The 20,932-nt window shown below is 39.0% G+C and overlaps 1 protein-coding gene and 1 long non-coding RNA gene across 2 annotated transcripts; one reads left to right on the forward strand and one right to left on the reverse strand.

Annotated features, from left to right (window-relative positions):
- Positions 1 to 4,206: 4,206 nt before the first annotated feature.
- On the forward strand, positions 4,207 to 14,006 carry LOC103463485 (uncharacterized). The gene is made up of 7 exons (XR_533522.2): positions 4,207 to 5,648; positions 5,925 to 6,249; positions 6,985 to 7,092; positions 7,864 to 7,963; positions 9,904 to 10,058; positions 13,062 to 13,258; positions 13,371 to 14,006. It is a non-coding gene; the product is annotated as an uncharacterized LOC103463485 (long non-coding RNA).
- Positions 14,007 to 17,278: 3,272 nt separating this feature from the next.
- Positions 17,279 to 19,512, reverse strand: fam43a (family with sequence similarity 43 member A). The gene is made up of 2 exons (XM_008406860.2): positions 19,413 to 19,512; positions 17,279 to 19,291 (listed from the first exon to the last, which is right to left on the reverse strand). Coding segments are annotated over exons 1-2 (1,062 nt in total). The 5' UTR covers positions 19,414 to 19,512; the 3' UTR covers positions 17,279 to 18,230.
- Between the last annotated feature and the right edge of the window lie 1,420 nt (positions 19,513 to 20,932).

The raw sequence follows: 20,932 nt of genomic DNA on the forward strand, positions 1-20,932 counted from the left end.
GTTTGAATAAAACAATTTAGCAAAGAAGATGGGGCCAAAAATCCTCCAAAGTGATGCCATAGACTAATAATCAGTTACTGATTGATGCCAGCCGTTTCTGCCAAGGGGAGGCACGACTATTAAGGCACAGTTAATAGTTTTTATGAATTTAATTTTTTTACATTTTGATTTGAAAGCCTCTTTTTGTATTTATTCATATCACCTTTAAGGTCTCAAACATTTAAGTGTGTCCTAAAAAACAAGACTAAAACATAAAAAAGCACAAAGCACCCAGTCAGACTCTGGGAAGATGATTAACATATAACTCAGAGCATTACAAGGGATATTGTAGGAAATTTTCCGAAATGCTAAAAAGTTAATCATCTTGGAGAACAACTGGGAGGCAAGTGCAAAGGAGCTCTTCAAACTTTTTATCTCTGTTTTCTTGGACTAGCATTTAGTTGGCAGTGTTTTTTATCAGAGTTGCAGCGGTGGAATAAACGCCTCTGTGATTATGCATCTGAAAAGCAAACAAACAAATCAATAAATAATTAAATGCATCCTACAAAGCTTAAAGTAATCCAGGTTACGTGCAGGGACTGCTCTGCTTTCTGCAGCTGTCCCAGGTTTGATTCCTGGCCCGGGGCCATTCAATGCATATCTTTCCCTTTTCTCTCTGCCCTTCTTCCTCTACAGATAATAATGACTATGGACACTAACATCCACTAGCTCAAATATGATGTCAAATTTACATGCGACAAAGGAGCAAAAACTGTAAAAACCTTCAAGGGACCAAATACTTTTTCACAACCCACTATTTATTTCTTACTTTTCATTTATTGTTCCTGAAATCATTTCATTTGGTTTTAAATTTGCTGTCAAAGCCTGCATTACATCACTTCAGATAAGTTCATCCCAACAATTAAATGTATTTACAGAAGAACACAAAATAACACAAAAGACACTCTGTTTCAGGTAAATCATCTCTTTATTGTCTACCCCTGAAAAAGTCTTTACACCCTATTGTACTTATTAAGGGAGTGATGCATAACAGCAGACTGGTGACAGCAGCTAAAGTGTTAATTTAAAGGGTGGGACTTCCTTAAGAGCCAAGCAGCAGACTCTTGTCTTCTGGTTTTTGTTGTCATCTGCACTTTGAATTTGCTTCTGCATGTTCAACAGATGGAAAAAAGGTTTCTGACCTACTTTCACCCGGTTTGTAATCTTGTTCATATATGTGACTGCCTTTTATTATTATTTTTTTAAATAAAAAGGAGGAAGGAAGCAGGGGAGTAAAGTGGGTGGTTTGCTAAATGTGCTAAACCATGAATAAACGGCCTAATCAAAGCCTAACTGAGATTTTCCCAGACAATCGGTGAACAAATGTGTCGAGCCACTTCTTCAGATTTATGTAAAAAAAAAATTACGTTATTGCCAGGTTCTCAATTTAAGCCTGCATAAGATATTTGCACCAAAAAAAATTGTCATGCCCGATACTTTACTGTTTACTGATATGCCCTTTTAATTGAAGTGTCATGCATATTTTGTAGAGATCCAGTTGATTCCGACTTTGTCAAAGTGGAACAACATCTGACCAGTGTTGACTTAAAAGCTGGTATTGCATTTTGCCAGAAACAACTACTTGATTTTTTGAGATGGCTCATTGCTTCTAACTGAAGTCTCTCTGAGGTAAAAGAAGATATCATCGCTACTCACTCTTTACAAGCAGAATGTGCTTCCATCTGTCTTTACCAAAGCAGCAGACCAGTGAGGAGCAGGAGATGTTTACAACCCCGGTCCAAATAGAAAATCAATTGTTCATGTGCAAAGATGCCGCCCAGCTGACTGGGATGCATATGTGCTGTTTTTCTTCGTATAAAATAAAAAACTGCATGTAAATAAAACATGGCATTGGGTTTTATCTTTTAAATCATGTCTGAGTTTTTTATTTGCAAATGTTTTAGTATTTCTTTTCCGTGATGTGATTGTGTGTCATGTTTTTATGCAGTGCTCCTTTTGTCTTTTTGGTGAAAAATCCCGGATAAGAATGCAAGTGTACAAATAAGCTCACCTTGCTTTGCTCCATATTTCTGTTTTTAATCAGTTCTTGACTCTATCATGGCGTCATCTCTTACGTCAACCATTACACTTCCATCATGGCTAGCCTATTTATACAAATTATATCATTATGTAAGTGGTAGGACGCCATTTAGCTACTTTTTTCTGCTCAGCCACATACAACAGTGAGTGAAACTCATAAGGAGTTAATTATCAGAGCACAAGTGGCCTAAATGTAAAAGTTCAAAGTTCAAATTGAACCACTAACCCCACTGTTAAAGCTGCTGTATCAGCTAAACTTCAGCTGCTGATTTTTTTTAAGTCTTACATCTTTTGTAACCACATGCTGCTGATTGTGGACAAAAACAGGTAAACTGTAAGTTCCATTATTAAATTATTGAAAAACATTTTAATGAATGTCCCACAGAGTCCAACTAAACATTGTTTCTTCACTTTTACATTGCACAGTTTAACATCCCCTGAAATTAAGATCGATCCAGAGCCAATTAGTTTTAAATCTACGCTCTGAACCATTTCCAGTTCTTGCATTTAGTAGAGTCGCCAGCTTATGAGAAATTCACTCCCCATTCTATAAGCTTTTCTTTTTCTGGTCTGATCCTATTTTCTTTTTCACCTCTTTTCTTTTCAAGTTATAGAGGAATGTGAAAGTCCTCTGAAAGCTACAGGCAGCTTTGCATTCCAGCCTGTATGTCTGTGTCAACAGGTTAGACAGGCTGGTGGAGGCTTGTGACTTCTCCAGTGACAGATGGGAACTGGACCCAGAGCAATGACCCTTTGTCCCCACAACCTCTAAACCTCTGGTCAGCTCAGTCCAACACTATGAGTAACGCTTGCAATGAAAGATGCCTTTCATTCTGCAGTCTTGGCTAAAAAAAAAAAAGCTTGCTGTGAACTTTTCACATATAAAACTGTCAATAATAAAACTGAGAAAAAGTAGGTAATAAATGAGATTAGGTTTTTAATCTGTTAATGTTTTTTATCTAGTTGCTGTCAGGATGTGACTTCTTCTGGCACAGTAAGAGCAGCAATCAATAACAACCCTAGATTTGAAGGTAAGTGCTTTTCAGTTGGACATTTGGGGGGGGGGGCGATTTGTGTTTTCGCATCCACCTGAATAATGTGTAGTTGCGCTCCCGCCGCCATGCATATTGTGACTAGGAGTGACAGTTTGGAGTACTGATTCTGATAGAGAAATCTGTGGAGAAAGTTAAAGATTGGGGTGATGCCAAAAAGGCAATCCAACTTCAAATATTTGTGTTTGTCACCAAAGATAAATAATAAGGTTTGATTGCACCTGTCAATAAAAGGTAAATACTATTTTTCTTTGGGATTTATTTGGTATTTTTAAACTTGTTTTATTGTCTTTTGAGAGATGGTTTTCTCATTTCCTTTCAGAAACAAACTCTTTGGTTGATTGAAATTATTATTATGATGTATAATAATCAAACAGGGATGTGAATGATTGTAGATTTGATATTTTTTGACAGTGTAAGAGAAGATACACCCTGTTTTGATGACAGCGTCAGCTTGTCGGGTTGGCTGGCAACATCAGAGTTGAGAAGCACTGGAGAACCCGCCATCACTTTTAAACTGCTTATGTGGCAGTATTTTGGTTATTCGGTAGAAAACTGCAGACGAATGAGAAATCTGTATGAATGTTTTCATTGACATCATGAAAAATCTTGAATGCACGCTCATGGAGATAGTTACAATAACTTTCAAAGCAATATTAGGCTAACAGCTAATATTTTTCTGATTATTTTAACATTTATTGTTTTTTTGTAAAATAGAAAAAAAATCAGACTGACCAAAATGTATTGAGGGAGTTTTAAAAAGGTCTGGTGGTATGTAGAATGACACTGAATCAGAAGTTAAGATGCATGCGTTTTTCCCTGACATTACATCTCCAACTGTTAACTAGCTTGCTTTTTCTCATTTACTACACCTCAGAGGACCTTAGACTCTTTAACGACTCTGAAACCTATTAAATTTGAAGCTCAGAAATACAGAGCAAAAAGGCATTTAGCTTTAACCTCGACTTCCTATTTAAATTTGATGACAGCTATGCAAGACATTCACAAAATGTGGGGATCTGAAGAGCTGTTTACGAATAAAAGAAAACAAACAGGAGTGGCTTTGACCTGAAGCTGAGATTAAGTTTTTGGAATCTATTGAAGGGTGTGTGTTTCTTCAAAACACATTTCAAACACTCTCAAGCGCATGAGGCAACTTCAGCATGTCGACACGTTCTGCAAATCCAGTCAGCAAGAGGCTGAACTCTTGATTAAGCAGGAGAGAAGCAGTTCAGTGATTTCCCAGATTCGCTCTGAAACAAGATCTCACAGACTGACACAGAGAGCAACAGTCTCCTTCAATAACAGGAATCCTGACTGGGAGCATTCCTGTCACACAACGTTAGCACCATTTGCTTATTGGAGCAAACAATGGTTTCTGTCAATTTCATTTTCATAAGCTGGATGATTATAGAGCTTATCCTCTGCATCCAGTCCAACATGTTGCTTTCCCACATCCAGAGTGATGCGTGAGACTTTATCAGAGGAGCTGCCTGATTCTTTTAAACTCTGCTGCAGATGGACTTTTAACACAAACTGTTTACTGCTGCAGTGACAGATGAATTAATGTAATGCAATCACAGAGGAGTTTGAGTGGCATTTTTCAAAGGCGGAAACTATGTGAAAAAAATCTCCCTGCTGAACCTTAAGCACCACTGGTGCCTCTGTTCACACGACGAACCACCCTTGCAGGTTTTGCCTTACAGCTGATGAGCCTTGGTTCAGTTCAGACCTGCTCTGGTTGCTCGCTGCTGCAGCAGAAAATCTTCCTTGCTGTGTCATTTTTACATGATTGCTGACTCTTCGTTACAATCTCGGTGACTCTAGCTAAAACAAAAAAGAGTGCACGTGGTGCCTAAAATAAGTGTTGAACAAGTACATTTTTTTTCACTTTAATTATTTCAAATGGAGTCATGGATATGAGATTCACAGCAGATGCAACAACCCAACAAATCTACACATGCAAAAATTTAAATAAAAGCAAATTACTGTGTGAAGAGGAAAATAAACGTGGAAGTGAAATTTAGAAAGTGTTCCTGCTACTGCGTTCAAATCAATATATTGTTTAATATTAACTGATAGCCCATAAAAACGTTTCTCATTACAAAAGAATGTTACAGAGTGGACCTTCATAAAAACTCCCGCTGATGCAAAACTTTGCTATGGCAACGGTGGTAGCTGCAATGTCCAGGCAAGTGCCACTGGAGTCATAATAATCCAGAACTGAAAAGAATAAAATTTCACTGTAAACCAGCTGCAAGCAGGTGCTCCTCTCAAGAGGTTTGATGGAGAAGTTAAAAAAATAATCAAAAGTTATTTTTCCCAGAGCCAAGAAGCACTTGGAGCTTCAGCAAGACCTTGGAAGTCAGATATAGTTTCTGCCATGAAGATACTGAGCAACACACTCAACCACAATGGCCTTGTTCTCAACAAGGTTTTGTTGAAACTTTTCGAAATCGATCCCGGGAATGTAATATACACCAATATCACAACACAGCTGGAAACATGACCCTAAAGGTAAGTTTCATCTTGCTCCCAAAGATTCTTAAAAAAAAAAAAAAACTTAAACCTAAATCTGAAAAATAAATCAATAAATTGTAACAAAAATATCTTTCTAAATATCTGAGTCAAGACTGATGCAGCAGAGTTTTGTTTCACAGCTGCAACTACATTGTGTTAGCTTGTTTTTGTCTGTGTTTGTGTTCAGAAGTATTTTTCCTATGTGAGACGGGGACTCTGCGAGGTTGTTTGTGTGTTGTCTGACATTGTGTGTCTGTGTTTGTGTGTTTCCAGGAGGAGGAAAGAGGGGGCAGTTTGCAGCAGGAGGCCGTCGAATGAAATGAAGGAAACGGGAAGGAAATGACAAATGTTTGCTCCATGAGACTGCAAACTGCCGTTCTCTCTTCACCGTCCTGTGTGGAAACTTCAGCTCACAAATGCATACTTCCACGCTCTGTTGTTGTCAACGTAAAAAAAAAAAAAAAAAAGAAATAAACAGACTGAGGTAATGATTGGATGATACTAAGATTTTGATGTTAGGACAAAAAGACAGAAGCTATATGAAGAGAGGAAGAGGAACTGAAAGACAGATTGAAATAAAAGAGAGACTGAGGAACAGGTCAGCAGATAAAGATGGAAGAAAGATGATACAGAAAATGATAAATGTGGTTTTGTTTTCCAATAGTTTGCTACATAACAAGTCTTGAGTACAGTTTGTCTTTCACTCAGCAATCATTTAGTTACTCATAACCACATAAACATCCATCAAAGATGCTTTCAAGTTTTGTTCTTCAAGACATATCTCAACACAACCGGTTAGGTGAAACAATCAGAGCACATTTAGCAGCCTAACTGAGGCCAAAGAAACAACACCTCCTCAAACCCCAGAATAGGAAGTGAGTTCTTCGACTCTGATAACCCAGAGATCAGCAAAAACATACTGACAGCAAAAAAAAAAAAACACAGCAGCTCTGGATCAGATACAGCCTTGGAATACTTGCTATTGTTTGCCTTAACAAGCCAGTAACACCCGATCAGCTGCGTTGGCGATTTAAATCACAGAAAGGCCGGCCTGATTTAACAGGACTTCTCTTTGACAAAGCATGATTCATCCAAAAAAACGCAGCTGAAAAACAAGGAAGGAATGTCAAGGGAAGGTGAAAGGTCACTGAAAGAATGTCATCAGTATGGTTGTTATTGCAAACCCTTACATGGATGTGCATAGCTTTGTGTGTGTGTGTGTGCGTGTGCGCGCGCGTGTGTGTGTGTGTGTGTGTGTGTGTGTGTGTGTGTGTGTGTGTGTGTGAGCATGCAATCACTTAATGCTGTTCTGATTCATTTTCTCACTCCTCAGACAGAGTTTTCCTCATTCCTGCATAAAGGAAGATAAACAGATGGTCCCAATGTTTGATTCAGGTGTAAATGCTTCTCATGTGCCTATGATTGGCAGCACCTCATTCAGGTAATATTTTTGTTTTGGGTGTGTCTAAAACAAGTTGTACAATTCCTGCAACAATCACAGTATGATTTGGAACAGAATGTTGGCTTCAAATTAAGCTTATTATTGGCAAACTTAAACACTCAAGACTTTTTGTTTTAATTATTCAACATCAAAGAGTCACAGAGTCAGAGTCATGCACAGGTTTGTAATTTAATTAATTACCTAACTTTGACTGGACCACTATGCTTTAATCTAAGCCATCCGCTTGTAGCTCTGCCTGAGTATCTCGGCTCTGTCATCCTGTTGGGAGGGGATGCGCTGCCTCATGCCATCTCTAACAGGTCTTTTTCCAGCATCGCCCTGTATTTTCTACACAACATATTTTTATATGCGCAACAGGGCTCATTGTCCAGCGTGCTCATTGCATGCTCTCAAAAAGAAAAACAGCTCCTTCTAAACATGTTTGCTGTTTCTCACTTATACAACCAGATAACTTACTTTATGTTATGTTATGCAAAGAAAGCAAGAAAATTTGACTTGTTAATGACTTGGATGTTGCTTTCTGAGTCAAGATTCCTACTTGGCGATAAGTTAAATGTTGGTTCACTGTTTCTATGAACTGCATTTGATCCACTGGAGTTCAAAACCTTCAATATTTAGATTAGTTGAACCTGAACTGGTTGATCTTCTACACTGAGCAGAGATTCTTGATTCACAGTTTGGGATTTACAAACCTGTAACCTGTTTAAAACACAAAAATATATTTTTTATTGTTTTTCTTTTTTTTTTTAGGACTCCTACAGCATGGAAACCACAGTGCATATGCTTTAAGCCTTGCCTGAATTAGTCTACACTGATTCTTCAAAGGATGTTTTTACACCTTACAGTAAAGGTGGGTACAGTACATTCCAGTACTGTACTGGGTTTACAGTCCAGTAAACCCAGTACAATTGAGGAGTCAGTTTGTCTCGGGCTGCTACATTCTTCTGGTCCGAGTTTGCTTTCACAATACCAGCAGTGATAACAAACTTTCATCTGACCACATTTATTTACTCGCATTTGATTAACACTTCCTCCACATATGATCAGGAGTCATTTCCCCTGACTGTCTTACTTCATGTGTGTTTGCTTTGGTTGTGCTTACCCATGATGCATTGTGTTGTAGTCCACCTCCTGCATTAGAATCTGTGTAAGAAGACCAAGTCCTATGTTTTAGGCAAACCAGATTTTGCTTATTTCAACCAAATGGAGCAGATTTTCCCAGCAAATGAAGAAGCGAGTGAGTCAACAGGGCTAAATCAAAGCATAGTCTTTGACTTTATATGTAAAAACAAAAGTGGAGGAGTAGCAGGAGCTTTGCCAGGATATCATTCATCTAAGAATCACAACTGTCTCCACACACAATGTTTTGTATGTAGACCAAAAATCTAAGTTTGGTCTTGTCTGACCAAAGAAAATTAATTTATGTTAGTTTCCCCTATTTGGCACCAAAAAGTAGTTGAGTATTTTTATGTGTTTAATGAACATACAGACGTAGCTTTTCCCAATTCCAAAATTACCTGAATAAAGGGTATTTGTTTCCTTCTTGTTGATGTTTTTTTTTTTTTTTTTTTTTTTTCCATTAAAAAAATTATTCACCAAAAATGCCTTTTGGCGAACCATATAAGCAATAAAAGAAAATTGCAACACATTAGATTTTGCATCATTTAAGTTTAAAGACTAGATCCAGTGGAATGAAAACTGAACACATTTTTTTTTCATTTGTAAAATGTACAATTAGAGAGAATTCGATGCATTGACATAGCATTTCTCATTGGTAAATCCTGTCTCATATGAGTCTTATATGAATAACAGAAACTTTGCACCCTCAGTTAATAAATAAGCAAAGTCTGTCTGTATCATTAAAACTTGCTGCTCTAAGCACATGATGTAAGGTAGTTCTTTGCAGAAATAAAAGTCCTGGTAAGTAGGAAGTGAGCAGATTTTGTGCTCTTAGGATCTGCAGCATGGAACAAAATTAATCTCTTTGTAGATGGAAAAACAAATTGAAAAAATAAAAACCATGGAGGAAAGACAAATATCTCTGAGAATGTATGGAAACTGCTGCATAAATCAGCTACAATAAAGCCTGTGTTCAGCACCATTGAACACACATTAAATCCTGCACTGCCACTTTAAGGCTTACCTCCAGGTAAGGTAGCAGTTAATGTGGGGATAGTAGTCAAGAACAATGTGTACTTGGTTAACTATGTGTGTCTCTTCAGACCTGACGATATGTTAACTCCATGGAGGTAACGCAGCGTGTGGGGGTTGGGCGGTCACGGTGAGATTACCGTCTGGACGTGGAAGTCCAGCAAGGTTGCTCTGTTGTCTGCTGCAGCTCAGGGTCTGCGTCTTAAGAGGATTTAACAGGCTTGGAAGGGATGAGCTGCCATCTGGCTAAATCCTGAACTGCCAGTCACATATGGTTGGCGGAAATATGTTGACATCGCTTATGCGGTGTGATGCCTCCTGAAGCTCTTTCATCTGTCGTGTATATGAAGATGACTTCTCTTTTTTTACAGTATCCATGCCTGTCAAATACCTGCACCCAATCTGCCACTCATTCAATGAGTCAATCATCTGTTTTCCTTTTCTACCCTCAAACAAGATCACACCGTTTCATCTGATTTGAGCTTAGAATCAACACTGCATGTAGGCATCCTGAACTTTGTTCTTTATATCTGCAGCAAAGTTTCACACTGGTTTTATTTTCATTGTGCCGTTATTTCAACAAAGCAACAGAGCAGAAATGTCTCTACAGTTTCTGCTTTGTTTTGTTTACATTTGCAGGGAGACAGATGATTTAAACTGACATCCAGCAGCAGAGATAAACAATGCTAAAGGCTGAGGATACTGGAAACGTGGAGAATGGACCAGAGAGAAGCAGCAGCAATTGCCTGACAAGAACATGACTCCAAACTGACAGTGCAGTTTCTTTTAAAGAGGTTAGTTCACTTTTTTGACATCATAGGAAGAAGCTTTGTGAACTCTTAGGATTTGTAAAACCAATCATATTTGTGAGTATTCTAAGTTTTTCCACAAATAAAAGTGTAAAAATTGTTGCCAAAGATTCTAATTTGGAAGCAGAAACCAGGAACTGAGCTTGAACAGGGACAGTGGTTTCCTGATGGGAAGACAACAAAGGACTAAACACAAAAACTTCTAGAAACGTAGGTAGAGACAAGAAGTGCCTCTAATTATCAGTCAATCTAAACAATCTGCCATCTGCCTCAGGGAACTGCTCCTCTTTAAGCTCCTCCTCCTAATGAACCAACTCCAGCCACAACTGCTTGTCACACCCTGTAATGAGAAGAAGAGACACACAAATACCAATCTGCATACAACCCTTTGGACATAACAACCATATTGCCTTGCATATAATCTATTGTTCTTCTTAGCATGATGCTGCTCTGCTTCAGAATACATTTAGTGTGTTCAGAGTGACATGCAATGCTAGTTTTCTGATGAGCACAGTAGTTTTCATTTATACTGAAAAGCTAAATTTTGATTTCACTTTCCCAGATTACCTTTTTCTGTCTTCCTCTGCTGGGTCAACGACTTGCCCAGTTTGGCAAACTGCAACCAGGATTTGTTATATCTAATAGTACGTGGACAACCATGTCTTGGTAGGTTTGCAGTTGTGGTCATACTCCGTTTTCAGATGATGGATTTAAGATATGACAGGTTAAGATATGTTTTATACACATCTATCTATCCGTTCGTCTGACCTGCCTGTGTTCATCCCTATTCATTTCAGCCACAGTTTAAGGACAATGCTTGTAAAGTACATGAATGCATCAAAAAATTCCTTTCCATATCCAGCATTAAAGCTGTATAGATTAAGAAAAATATGTTCAGATGTCATTTGATGATTTTATAAGTTAAATGTTGTGAAGATCCACCAAAGGGTCTTGCTCAGGTCTCTGCAAATGTTAGCTGGATCCCGGTGACACACAGACATGCATGGAATTGATCAATACATGAAGGTTGGGCTGTAACACTTTTTTTTTCTGTTACGGGTCATAAATCCAATGGAAAATTCAAGATGGATTTGCCTAATCAATGACTACTAGCTCCCTAAATCTGCCTTGCAAAATATGTCAAGCTGTAGTAAAACTAAGGGGGTGATGCAGGAGCTAATGGTTTTTGAATGTAATCTCATAGAACGATATTTGGGATTTTATCATAAAATGTTGGCTACTGAAATAACAAGCCATTTTCAAGCAGGATATTTTTACAGCAGCTTAAATGAAAACATTCAAGGCGAGATGAGGTCTTCATATGTCAAAAATAGGAAATTCGCACATGCGCCCTTATTTCTTCACATTAGTGAAAGTCTGAAAAAGTTCAGCCCCTCTTCAACTAAAGGCCTTTCCAAGCTGACTTCAGCCCTCTACTTGGACTGTCAGGATTGGGGCTCACTTTATGATTTTCTCTCGCTCTTCTGTTATTATTCTGTTTCCTCTGTGTGAACGGAAAGACCAAAATAACCCTGCTGAAATCTACGGCTCTCCAGGGGCAAAGCTTTTGTGTCAGAGCAAGTAAAAAAACAAGAGCAGTGCCAGCTGAATGGGACACTACAGTTTCAAGGCCTCATGTGGCTCGGTCCATGGATACAGACACGGCTCATTAAATGGTCAGGCTGCGTGGAGTCCCACTGAGAAGTGTCATATGAGACAATGAGCTGTATTTTACTGATGAAACTGGGAACTGCAGTCTGGCCTGAAGTTTAATGAAGGATTCACAGATGACATGGTTCTGCAAAGAGTGTGTGGGATGTGAGGACGGAGAGATTAACTGGGAAATTAATGGATGCGCTATAACATTTTTGCAGCCTTGCCATCTGATAGTTCATGCTAAAAGAATGTCTGAAATGCATTAATATGAGATAAGAAGGTCAACTTATGAACTGGCTTAACAAAGAATCCAGTTGCAAGTGTAGGATTTATTATCATTTGTTAGGAGCAGTATGTTTTAGGAAAAATAACTGTAAATAAACCCTTACATTTTATACATACAATAAATGCACATTTCAAAGCCAAATCAGCAGTCCTACAGTTGAAGTTGGTTCATTTTTGTGAATTAATAGTTGTTGTTTTGTAGCAAGTGCCTTGTGTGTTTTATGGTAATGTTTTCAACATTTTATTACCTATTTGCACACAGGCATCTGCTGATACAGTTGATGAGATATACTGTAATTATGCTGTTTTCCACAAAGAGGAAAACATTCCTGCATGTCCAGATTAGCACCTGTTCAAACCATTAAGGTGTTGCTGGTGGAGTTGTCCTAAATAAAAGTTCTGTTGACTCCCTCATGTTATTCCTACATTTTAATATTAGGATGCCATGATCAATCAACCAAAAATCGGAATAGGGTCCCCTGATTGGCTTGGATGTCATCCTTCTGAATAATCAAATGACTAAATGCATCAAAACAAAGAATTTCCACAATTTTTAATTTATTAACAAATTGATCAACAACATGGACTTTAATTCAGTTTTAACAACAAATAAAGGTTTGGAAGAAATAGTTTGATGTATAAATGAAAATACTTGGATACTGGCACATCTATAAAATAATGTATCAGAGAAGCTGAAGCATATTTTTTCTCTACTATGAGTTCCAAAACAAAGAAAACAATATCAGGTAAATTTGGAATTTGCATGTCGGACCACGATGAAAACAGATAATTGGTGTCAGCCAGAAAAGGCTGACAGGCCTCACAATTTTAATTTTAGCTTACCCTTTTTTGCATTAATCTGGACAATTCTTTAGGTTTTATGAACTTTCATATTTACACATGCCCAACATGCGGAGGACAGCTGTCACATTCAACCATACTCAGAATTTCGCTTCCTGTTTGTCCTTTTTACTTCCTCGGCTGTCATCCTGGTACTGTCACGGATTGACTAACACACCCACACTGTGACATGTTTTTCTCATGAAGGCCACGGTGGAACACATCTTCCACACGAAGTTCATTCCCACATTGACTACAGTGTGTTGCACGTGATGGCATGGTTACACTAAAAATCACCTTCAGCAGCGGTTTCCATCATGGAGGACTGTGATGATTACAAACTTTTGAACCACAAATTACAGAGTTGTGTATCCAAATCCTCATCATCTGCATTTATTTCTGAGGTAAATTCTATATACAGTGTCTAATTATGAATCTACAAACCAAGGGCATGCTGGGACATGTTGCTCTGTGCGAGGCTTACATGAGATGCATCTATCTCTTTCCATCACCAAGGAAAGGTCACCACACCTCCACGCTGTGACTCAACCCCTCTGACGTCTCTCGCGCTTCGGGTGAAATCGGAGCTGGGAACACTCACGGACAGCCCGTGTGCCTTCCCAGGTCCTCTCATGTATTATGGACAACAAGATTTAATGGTTTAAAATTAAACTGTGTGGCTGCCTGGCAGTAGTGCTGATGTAGAACAGTGATCGCCTGTGGCTTTGTTCAGTGAGCGGTTAATTAGAAAGCTCCACTCTTGTGCCTCTGTCAGGTCAGAGTCTGACTGTCAGGTCTATTTACTGTTTGTCTGTGGGAAAACTGAGTGTACTTACACTATATTCAGAGCCACTTCCTCTGAAAATTATAGTGTTGTTACCTTTGATAAATGGTTTCCATGTGTTGACACAGCAGCCAGCAGGAACGCAGATATAATCGTAAATATGACCTCTGTAGTGTGAACATTTATCTTTATGCACATGCCCTTTCTTCTTTCTTTTTTATGAGCATGGTAGTGTGATTTAATGTTGATTTCTATGAGATAGCTATAACACACAGCAGGTCTATTTTTTAAAGAATATTGCAGCATTCAAGATTCAACATATGTTTAAAGCTGAATTAAAGTTTCCCATTTAAAACAACTGACTTGTGGGTTCTGTCAATAAAATGAGATTTTGCTGCTCGTCAATCATTGTTTCCTCCTTCTCCAAACCTGTGAACTTGTAATATAACAATGTTTCTCCATGAATAAGAAACAAGAGTCGGATTTTCTTTCTCCAGATTAGACGCTGTAGACATTTAAGAAATTAATTCACTTAGGATTCTGCCCTGAATGTACATATAGCAATGTCCATTGCATGTGGTATGAATTGATCTTGTTGTCAGTAACAGGAGCCCCTTTTATTTGTTTCTCCTTTCCATAAAATAAATCAACTAAATCCATTCTCGTTTTGAGGACTAGATGTAATAAGAGTTCAAGATGTTAGTTCATCCTTCATTGGTAAAATTGTTTCATTTGTTTCGATTCTTTCCAGAACACACAAACCAAAATCATTTAAAATCAATTCACTCATTCCTTATTTTCTGAATGATAGATGACAAACTATTAAATTAAAATGAGAAGTTTACCCTGCAGCATTATAAAGATTAAATATCCTGGTTACACAATTGTGTTGTTTGGAAACAAACTATAAACAAATATTCAAAAATAATATAAATAAAAAAGAAAACATATATATTTGATCCTTCATGTTGCTTTAGTTTGCATTAATATAGTTTTTAAAATATCGATGCCCCTAATTACTGCCAACATTACTTTAATACATTTTTAAAGATGCAACCACAAATTTAATTGAGATTTTATATGGAAGACACAAAGTAGAGGATATTTAGGAGGTTGAGGAAAATTATACATGCTGCTCAAATTTATATGCAAAAAATAATAGACCTGATGGAGGCACCATCAGGCTGTGGTGAAGTTTTTTTTCAGCAGACAGAGGAAACCATGTCAGAGTTGTGTTGGTCTATCATATAAAATCCCATGAAAATTCATTGTTATAACATAACAAAATGTGACAAAGTTCAAAGCATGGCATTATTTTTGCAGGATAAAATAAAGTTAAACTGTACTTTAAAATTTGAGCAAACTATTTCCTTGAGTCTTAGGATCTCTTTACCTAAGGCTCATCCAATAGGCTGAGTACACACCTGAGTGTTTGTTTTGTCTCTAACTGGATGTGAAAAGTTAAAGTCAAAAGCTCTATTTAGTCAATCCCCTCTTATCAGCAGAGGGAAACTGTGCTTCACCTTGAACGTGTTGTGCAAACACTTTGAGACATTTAGTTGTGCGAATGGGCCGGCTGCACGAGTGGCTGATAGCCAGTTAACCCCTGACGCTGCAGAGACAGGACCCCACAAATCCTTTGTAAGAATGTAGGTCAGGAGAAAAACGGACCCATAAAAGCAGCGAGTGGCTGTAAAAGGCATGAAAAGCACACACGGGGCCACTGGCTCTGGCTTTCTTTTCTCTCTCTGCTAATCACATTAAAATGGGCTTGCGCTGATGATGTCATACAGTTGCTGTGGTGTGAGGTTTTGGGAACTTCAAGAAGAAAGCTGGTGTAGACAAGAAAATGCACCGCAGGAGGAAGAGAAAATAAGTGTGGGTTTCTGTGCTCAACACGCTCAAACAAACCCACACTCGTTTCAGAGTGTTGGTGATTTCAATGGCGTCCGGTGGGACCATTTTAGCCAATCGATGCACATGATCATAGCTGTCTACCTTAACTAACAGGCCATGAAGGGAATTTATCAGAAAAGCAGCCAAGAGGGCCATGGTAACTCTGGAGGAACTGCACAAGCCCACAGTTTGAGCTAGCTATTACTCATACAATCCACAAATCAGGGCTTTATGGAGACTGACAAGAAGAAACATGGTGGTGGCAATATCACTAGTGGGAACAACTTGTTATCCACAAGAACAGGGAAGTGGTTCAGAGTTTTTGGGAAGAGGGATGGAGCTCCAATAGCGGTCCTTTCCAGGGATAATCAGGCAGGGCATTGGTAGAAGAACACGTGTTAGAAGCAGCAAAAGGCTTGAGACTGGGATGGAGGTTCACCCTCCAGTAGGTCAATGACCCTAAACAGAAAGCTGGGGCTACAATGGAATGGTTTAGCTCGTCTCTGGCATCATGCTAGTGTATGTTTTGAGGCAGTAAAGGGGGTGGCTCCCAGGTCCAATAGCGGTCCTTTCCAGGGATAATCAGGCAGGTCCATCTGAAGGCCTGCATTTAATTATGAATCTGTGGTAAGATTTGAAAACATGTTTGCATATGCCAGAAGGAATGAGGAAGGGATAAAAATAAATATTCCCCAAAAGATTTTAAGCGGTATTTTCAGTGAAAGGAGGTTCCACAAAGTATTGACTCAGGGAGTCTGAATACAGATGAAACAGATGTGTCACAATTCTGTGAATCACTTTTTTCCCCCTTTCACTTAGCTATGAAATAGTTTGTGTTGATCTATCTCATAAAACCCATAATAAAATAAATGGAAGTGGCTGGTTCTACTGTGACAAATAATGAAAAGATACAAGGGGTGTGAATACAGAAATGTTGCCACTGAGTCTGGTAATAAAAACTGTCATGTCTGTCATTCACAGAGTTGCAACACTAATGTGAACAGAGCATCAGCAGATAAAGATTAAGTCTGAAGAACTACGGAACGCCTGTTTCCGTTTGGTGTTCACTGTGAAAGGGAAGTGACGGCTCGTCCACATTTAGAGCTGCAGCAGAAGTCGCAGAGTCACGCCCTCCTCTGACCAAAGGTCTCATGAGGTGGCGTGAGATGCGACTCTGTGGTTACATCACACATCAAAGCAATGTTGTGACATCCCATAAAGGGAACTGAACTCAAATTTTATGGTCGGCATTTCCATTTTCAGTGGTGATTTTTTTGTGTAGTCATAGCAACAGACGACACATCAACAACCGCAGACTTACGATTGAAAGCTGAATTATTCAATGCGATCCGCCTCGCAGGATGTGGGTTTAAACTGCTAAAGATGACCTGGGATGTCACACCTGGCTTGATATTAGCAGATCCTTGTGATGCTCTGGCAATCTGAGCTTGTGCTGACGTCGCTGTGTGTTGCTCTGAGGCTGGTTGAATGACTGGACGGTCATTAAGCCAGAAGCTTAGCTAAATGTTATCCATCCTCCTCCCTGGATGGCATTTGCCTAGAAATGATAAAGATTTATTGAAGCCTTTTAACTGAGCTGCACATTTGCAATCCTGACAAATACCAGGGAGAAATGACATTTTGCTCTTTACAGAATTGTTCCTCAGAGGAAACCTGATCTTAAAGCTCTTGCAGATCCTCGTTCATATTTATGCAAATATGACCAAAAAAATGGATGCAGAAGGTTTGTGTTTTCTTTTTTATTGAGAATTCCATGAGGTTCACATATCAAACCACATTTCATATATTTTTTTAAAAAATACAATTTTTTAATAGCTAAAACATAATTTACAACTTAGTACATAAATGTTTCTTTCCTCTTTTGCACAGCAAAGATATGACATTTATGTCAGAGACAACATACTGGCACACATTATGTACATGTACAACAGTGCAAAAATAAAGCAGGATGTCACAGAAGCGCCCTGACAGGAAAACGAGGGGGGGGGACTTATTCAGACCCACAGTAGCACTGAAAATGGAAAAAACTGGAATGCAGAATTTTTGGATCACAATGTTTCAAGTGAGAAATAAACCTTAAGTGAACAAAAGCCCGCTGCAACTAGAAATCCTCTAAAATAAAAGAGGATGATTTAGTGCAGGCGCCCTCAGACACACTAGGGGTCATCTCTCGGGTGTGCATGCATTTTCCCACTGTTTCTGTGTTTATAACATCTTAAAGTGTCACTCAGTAGCTTGATTTGGAGTTTGTGTGTGGCAGTAGTTCCAAAACCTGCAGCGAGCTTCTCTCCTTTGGTTGTAGAGGCACATATCAGACAAAAGCTCCTCAACAAAGAGCACAAATGTTTAGAGATGCACCAATCCATCGTTTGATTGGAATCATAAATTATATGCAGGCAAACAACAGCTTAAAACCATAAACTCCCACTCCCTATGAAGGCATCAGACTTTAATGAACACGAGTGAGAGAGTAACATAATAATGCAAATAAATATTTACTTTGCATTATTATCTGTTAGAACCTGCAGCAACTTTTTTTTTTCCTCAGAAAAAATCTGAACTGGTCAAAACTGGAATCTGGTAGAGGCTTGATTGGTGCATCTCTACAAATGTTGCTCAAGGAGAAAATGTGGCTCAGAAAAACTAAGCCACAGGGAGGCACAGACAATAGTCATTCAGGCTACTTGCAGCACCTTGACCTCCCCCAGCCCGTTGCTGAGCGGGGTGAACTCCTGGTTGCTTTCTATAGAGGACTCGCTCCCTGTGCTCTCCCCAGAGAGAAGTCTGGTGACCCTGAGGTCAGCCTTTAGAGTCTGCACGTCGTTCCCTATGCTCATCTCCCCCAAGTCATTAATGATCTGAGTTAACTCGTGTTTTTCGTTGACACAGTCCGAGTCTAAAATGTCTTCGCACTCGAAGTGCATCGCTTTCTCCTCCTCTTCCTCTCCCACCAGATCCTCGGTGATGGAGCCCAGCTTGGGCGCACTCCGGCTGCGCTCCACCGGGGGCTTGTAGTAACACTGTCCGTTGAGCAGCTTCCTGAGCGGGACCAGCGGGATGGTCTGGTCCCCGACGAGCTGCTGCTGCTGGTGCCGGGCGTCATCCCTTCGCTTCAGTCTCTTGAACTCCGCCAGAGCCGTGGCGGAGGTCTGGTACAGCAGCAGTGCCATGGCCTTCGCTTTCTCCGGCTTGGACACCAGCACGGCGTGGCAGCGCAGCATCACCGCTTTGTGCTTCATCTCGTGCCTGTAAATCCACGCGAAGATCTTGGGGAGCCGCGGGTCCGCCACGCAGTAGGTGACGCGGTGCAGCAGGTACAGGTGTCCCGGCCTCTTGGCTTTATCGTCCACATGCACCATCCGGATTCCCTGCGAGCTGACGGTCAGCCGCATCTTGGTGCCGTTCTTGCCCATCTCGCTCTTGCCCCAGATCTTGCTCACCGCCATGTCCGTGCAGCCGTCCCCCTTCGACTGGATGGTGGTGGCGTTGCCCAGATACAGCACCGTGTACGTGGGGTCCTCGCTGGTGATCTTCACCTTTTTCCGCTTGGACTTGAACATGCTGCCCACCCGGTTGAGAGCGCTCTCCGGGCAGGACTTGGCGAAGGAGGTGAGCGCGGAGTAGTTGAGGCTCACCGCATAGCCCTTCTGCTTGGACTGCTTGTCTTCCTCGATCAGATCGAACTTGTTCTTCTTCCACGGCAGCATTTTACCGCTGTTCCCGTTCAACAGCAACACTGAGGGAGAAAGACAAAAAAAAAAGACTTGAAGTTACTACTAAAATCCTAGAAGAGTTTGGGGAGCCTGTGAGGGCATGTATGAGCTACTCTGGGAGTGCTGGGCGTAAGGACAACGTACTTTATTTGACCATCACCCGAAGAGCCTCTGTCCATTATCTGTGCAACGCTCCAAAATGCTCACTGCAGAGGATGTATGCTGTGCAGAGCAGAGTCACCTGTTATATACAGGGGCAGACCATTACAGCATGAGCGTAGGGGGGGGGGGACTGGACCATTTTAATGATGTTCATTCCCAGGTCGTCTGGATAATTTGTATAAAAACTGAGAATTAAAAAAAAAAAGTCTTGACAAGAATATGCAGACCATTGTTAAACAAATCTTTACACTGAGGTAGAAAGAAAATACGACTTTGCCCTTTTATATTCTGCTTAAATCACTTAGGATTCATTTAGTTTTGATCATTGTGAATACAGAAAATACAGTTTCTAGAAAAAAAGTAACATTACATTAAAGGATTAAAGGTTTTACTTCATTTTTGTTGAAGTGAAAGTACAAACAAAATTCGTTAAAAACGTCATTCAAAGATGACTCCAGAGTCAAAAAGTGTATGACTAAAAGGTACTGAGGAACTTCATCATAACATCTGATTTATTTATTTAAAAGTATATCAGACACAAAAAAGTGATTATGTGTAAATTTTACTATTTTATAGAATAAAATACAAAATCTGTAAAAATAGGTCACTTTTTTTCAAAATAATCAATTCAGACACAAGAAAAACTCATAAAATCTTTGACAATTTTAATATTTTACCTGGAATGTTGTAGAATTAATTTTTTTCTCAAACTGAATGAAGTTTTTAATAACTTTAAGTCATGATTTAAAAATTGGCAAAACTGTATCAAATATATCATTGTTCGTGTAATGAACTTGTACATTGTTTCACTTGTTGAATTTTGCGCTGGAAATAAATTATGTTTTGATCTTCTCATTTACTCTATTCAGAAAGGTGAAATGTCACAAGCAATGGCAAAACGTGGTTTGGTAGTATAATAATAATAATTCTATTTTCATACTGATTTTGCAGTATTCAAAGATTTAACATAAAAACATGATGATAATGATAATGATCAAACTTAATGTAGTTTTATGAAGAAAATATTTACGTTTAAGGTTGAAGATGAGCATTAAGTTCCCTCATTTTATTCTACAAAGTAAATGTTCTGTCAATATCTGCAGAACCAGACCCTTGTTCTCCTAAATGAAAATACTTTTACGACTTAAAGATATATTTTACGGGACATGCCTTAAGGACTAAGTAGGAAAAAATATGAACACTAAATTAAAGAAAACAAATTACCCTTTTTAAGTACCAGCTTATCAAGTACATTATGAAAACAATTCTCGACAGTGGCCTACTGCGCTGGTTTATGCTTCCATCTAGTGGTTCTACCTTGAACAGTGTTTGCTATGAGTGTTTTTTTTTTTGGAAAATAATTTACGACACTTTTTAAGATAAAGTAATCCAAATCTTATTCAAAGCTTCATATGCCAAAAATGATTTTATATCTATATGATCAACATTGGATCTTTTTTTTTATATTACTTTTTTTTTTTTTTTGCTTGATGTACTGTTGG

Source organism: Poecilia reticulata, linkage group LG4 (genome assembly GCF_000633615.1).
Source record: "Poecilia reticulata strain Guanapo linkage group LG4, Guppy_female_1.0+MT, whole genome shotgun sequence".
Taxonomy (NCBI): domain Eukaryota; kingdom Metazoa; phylum Chordata; class Actinopteri; order Cyprinodontiformes; family Poeciliidae; genus Poecilia; species Poecilia reticulata.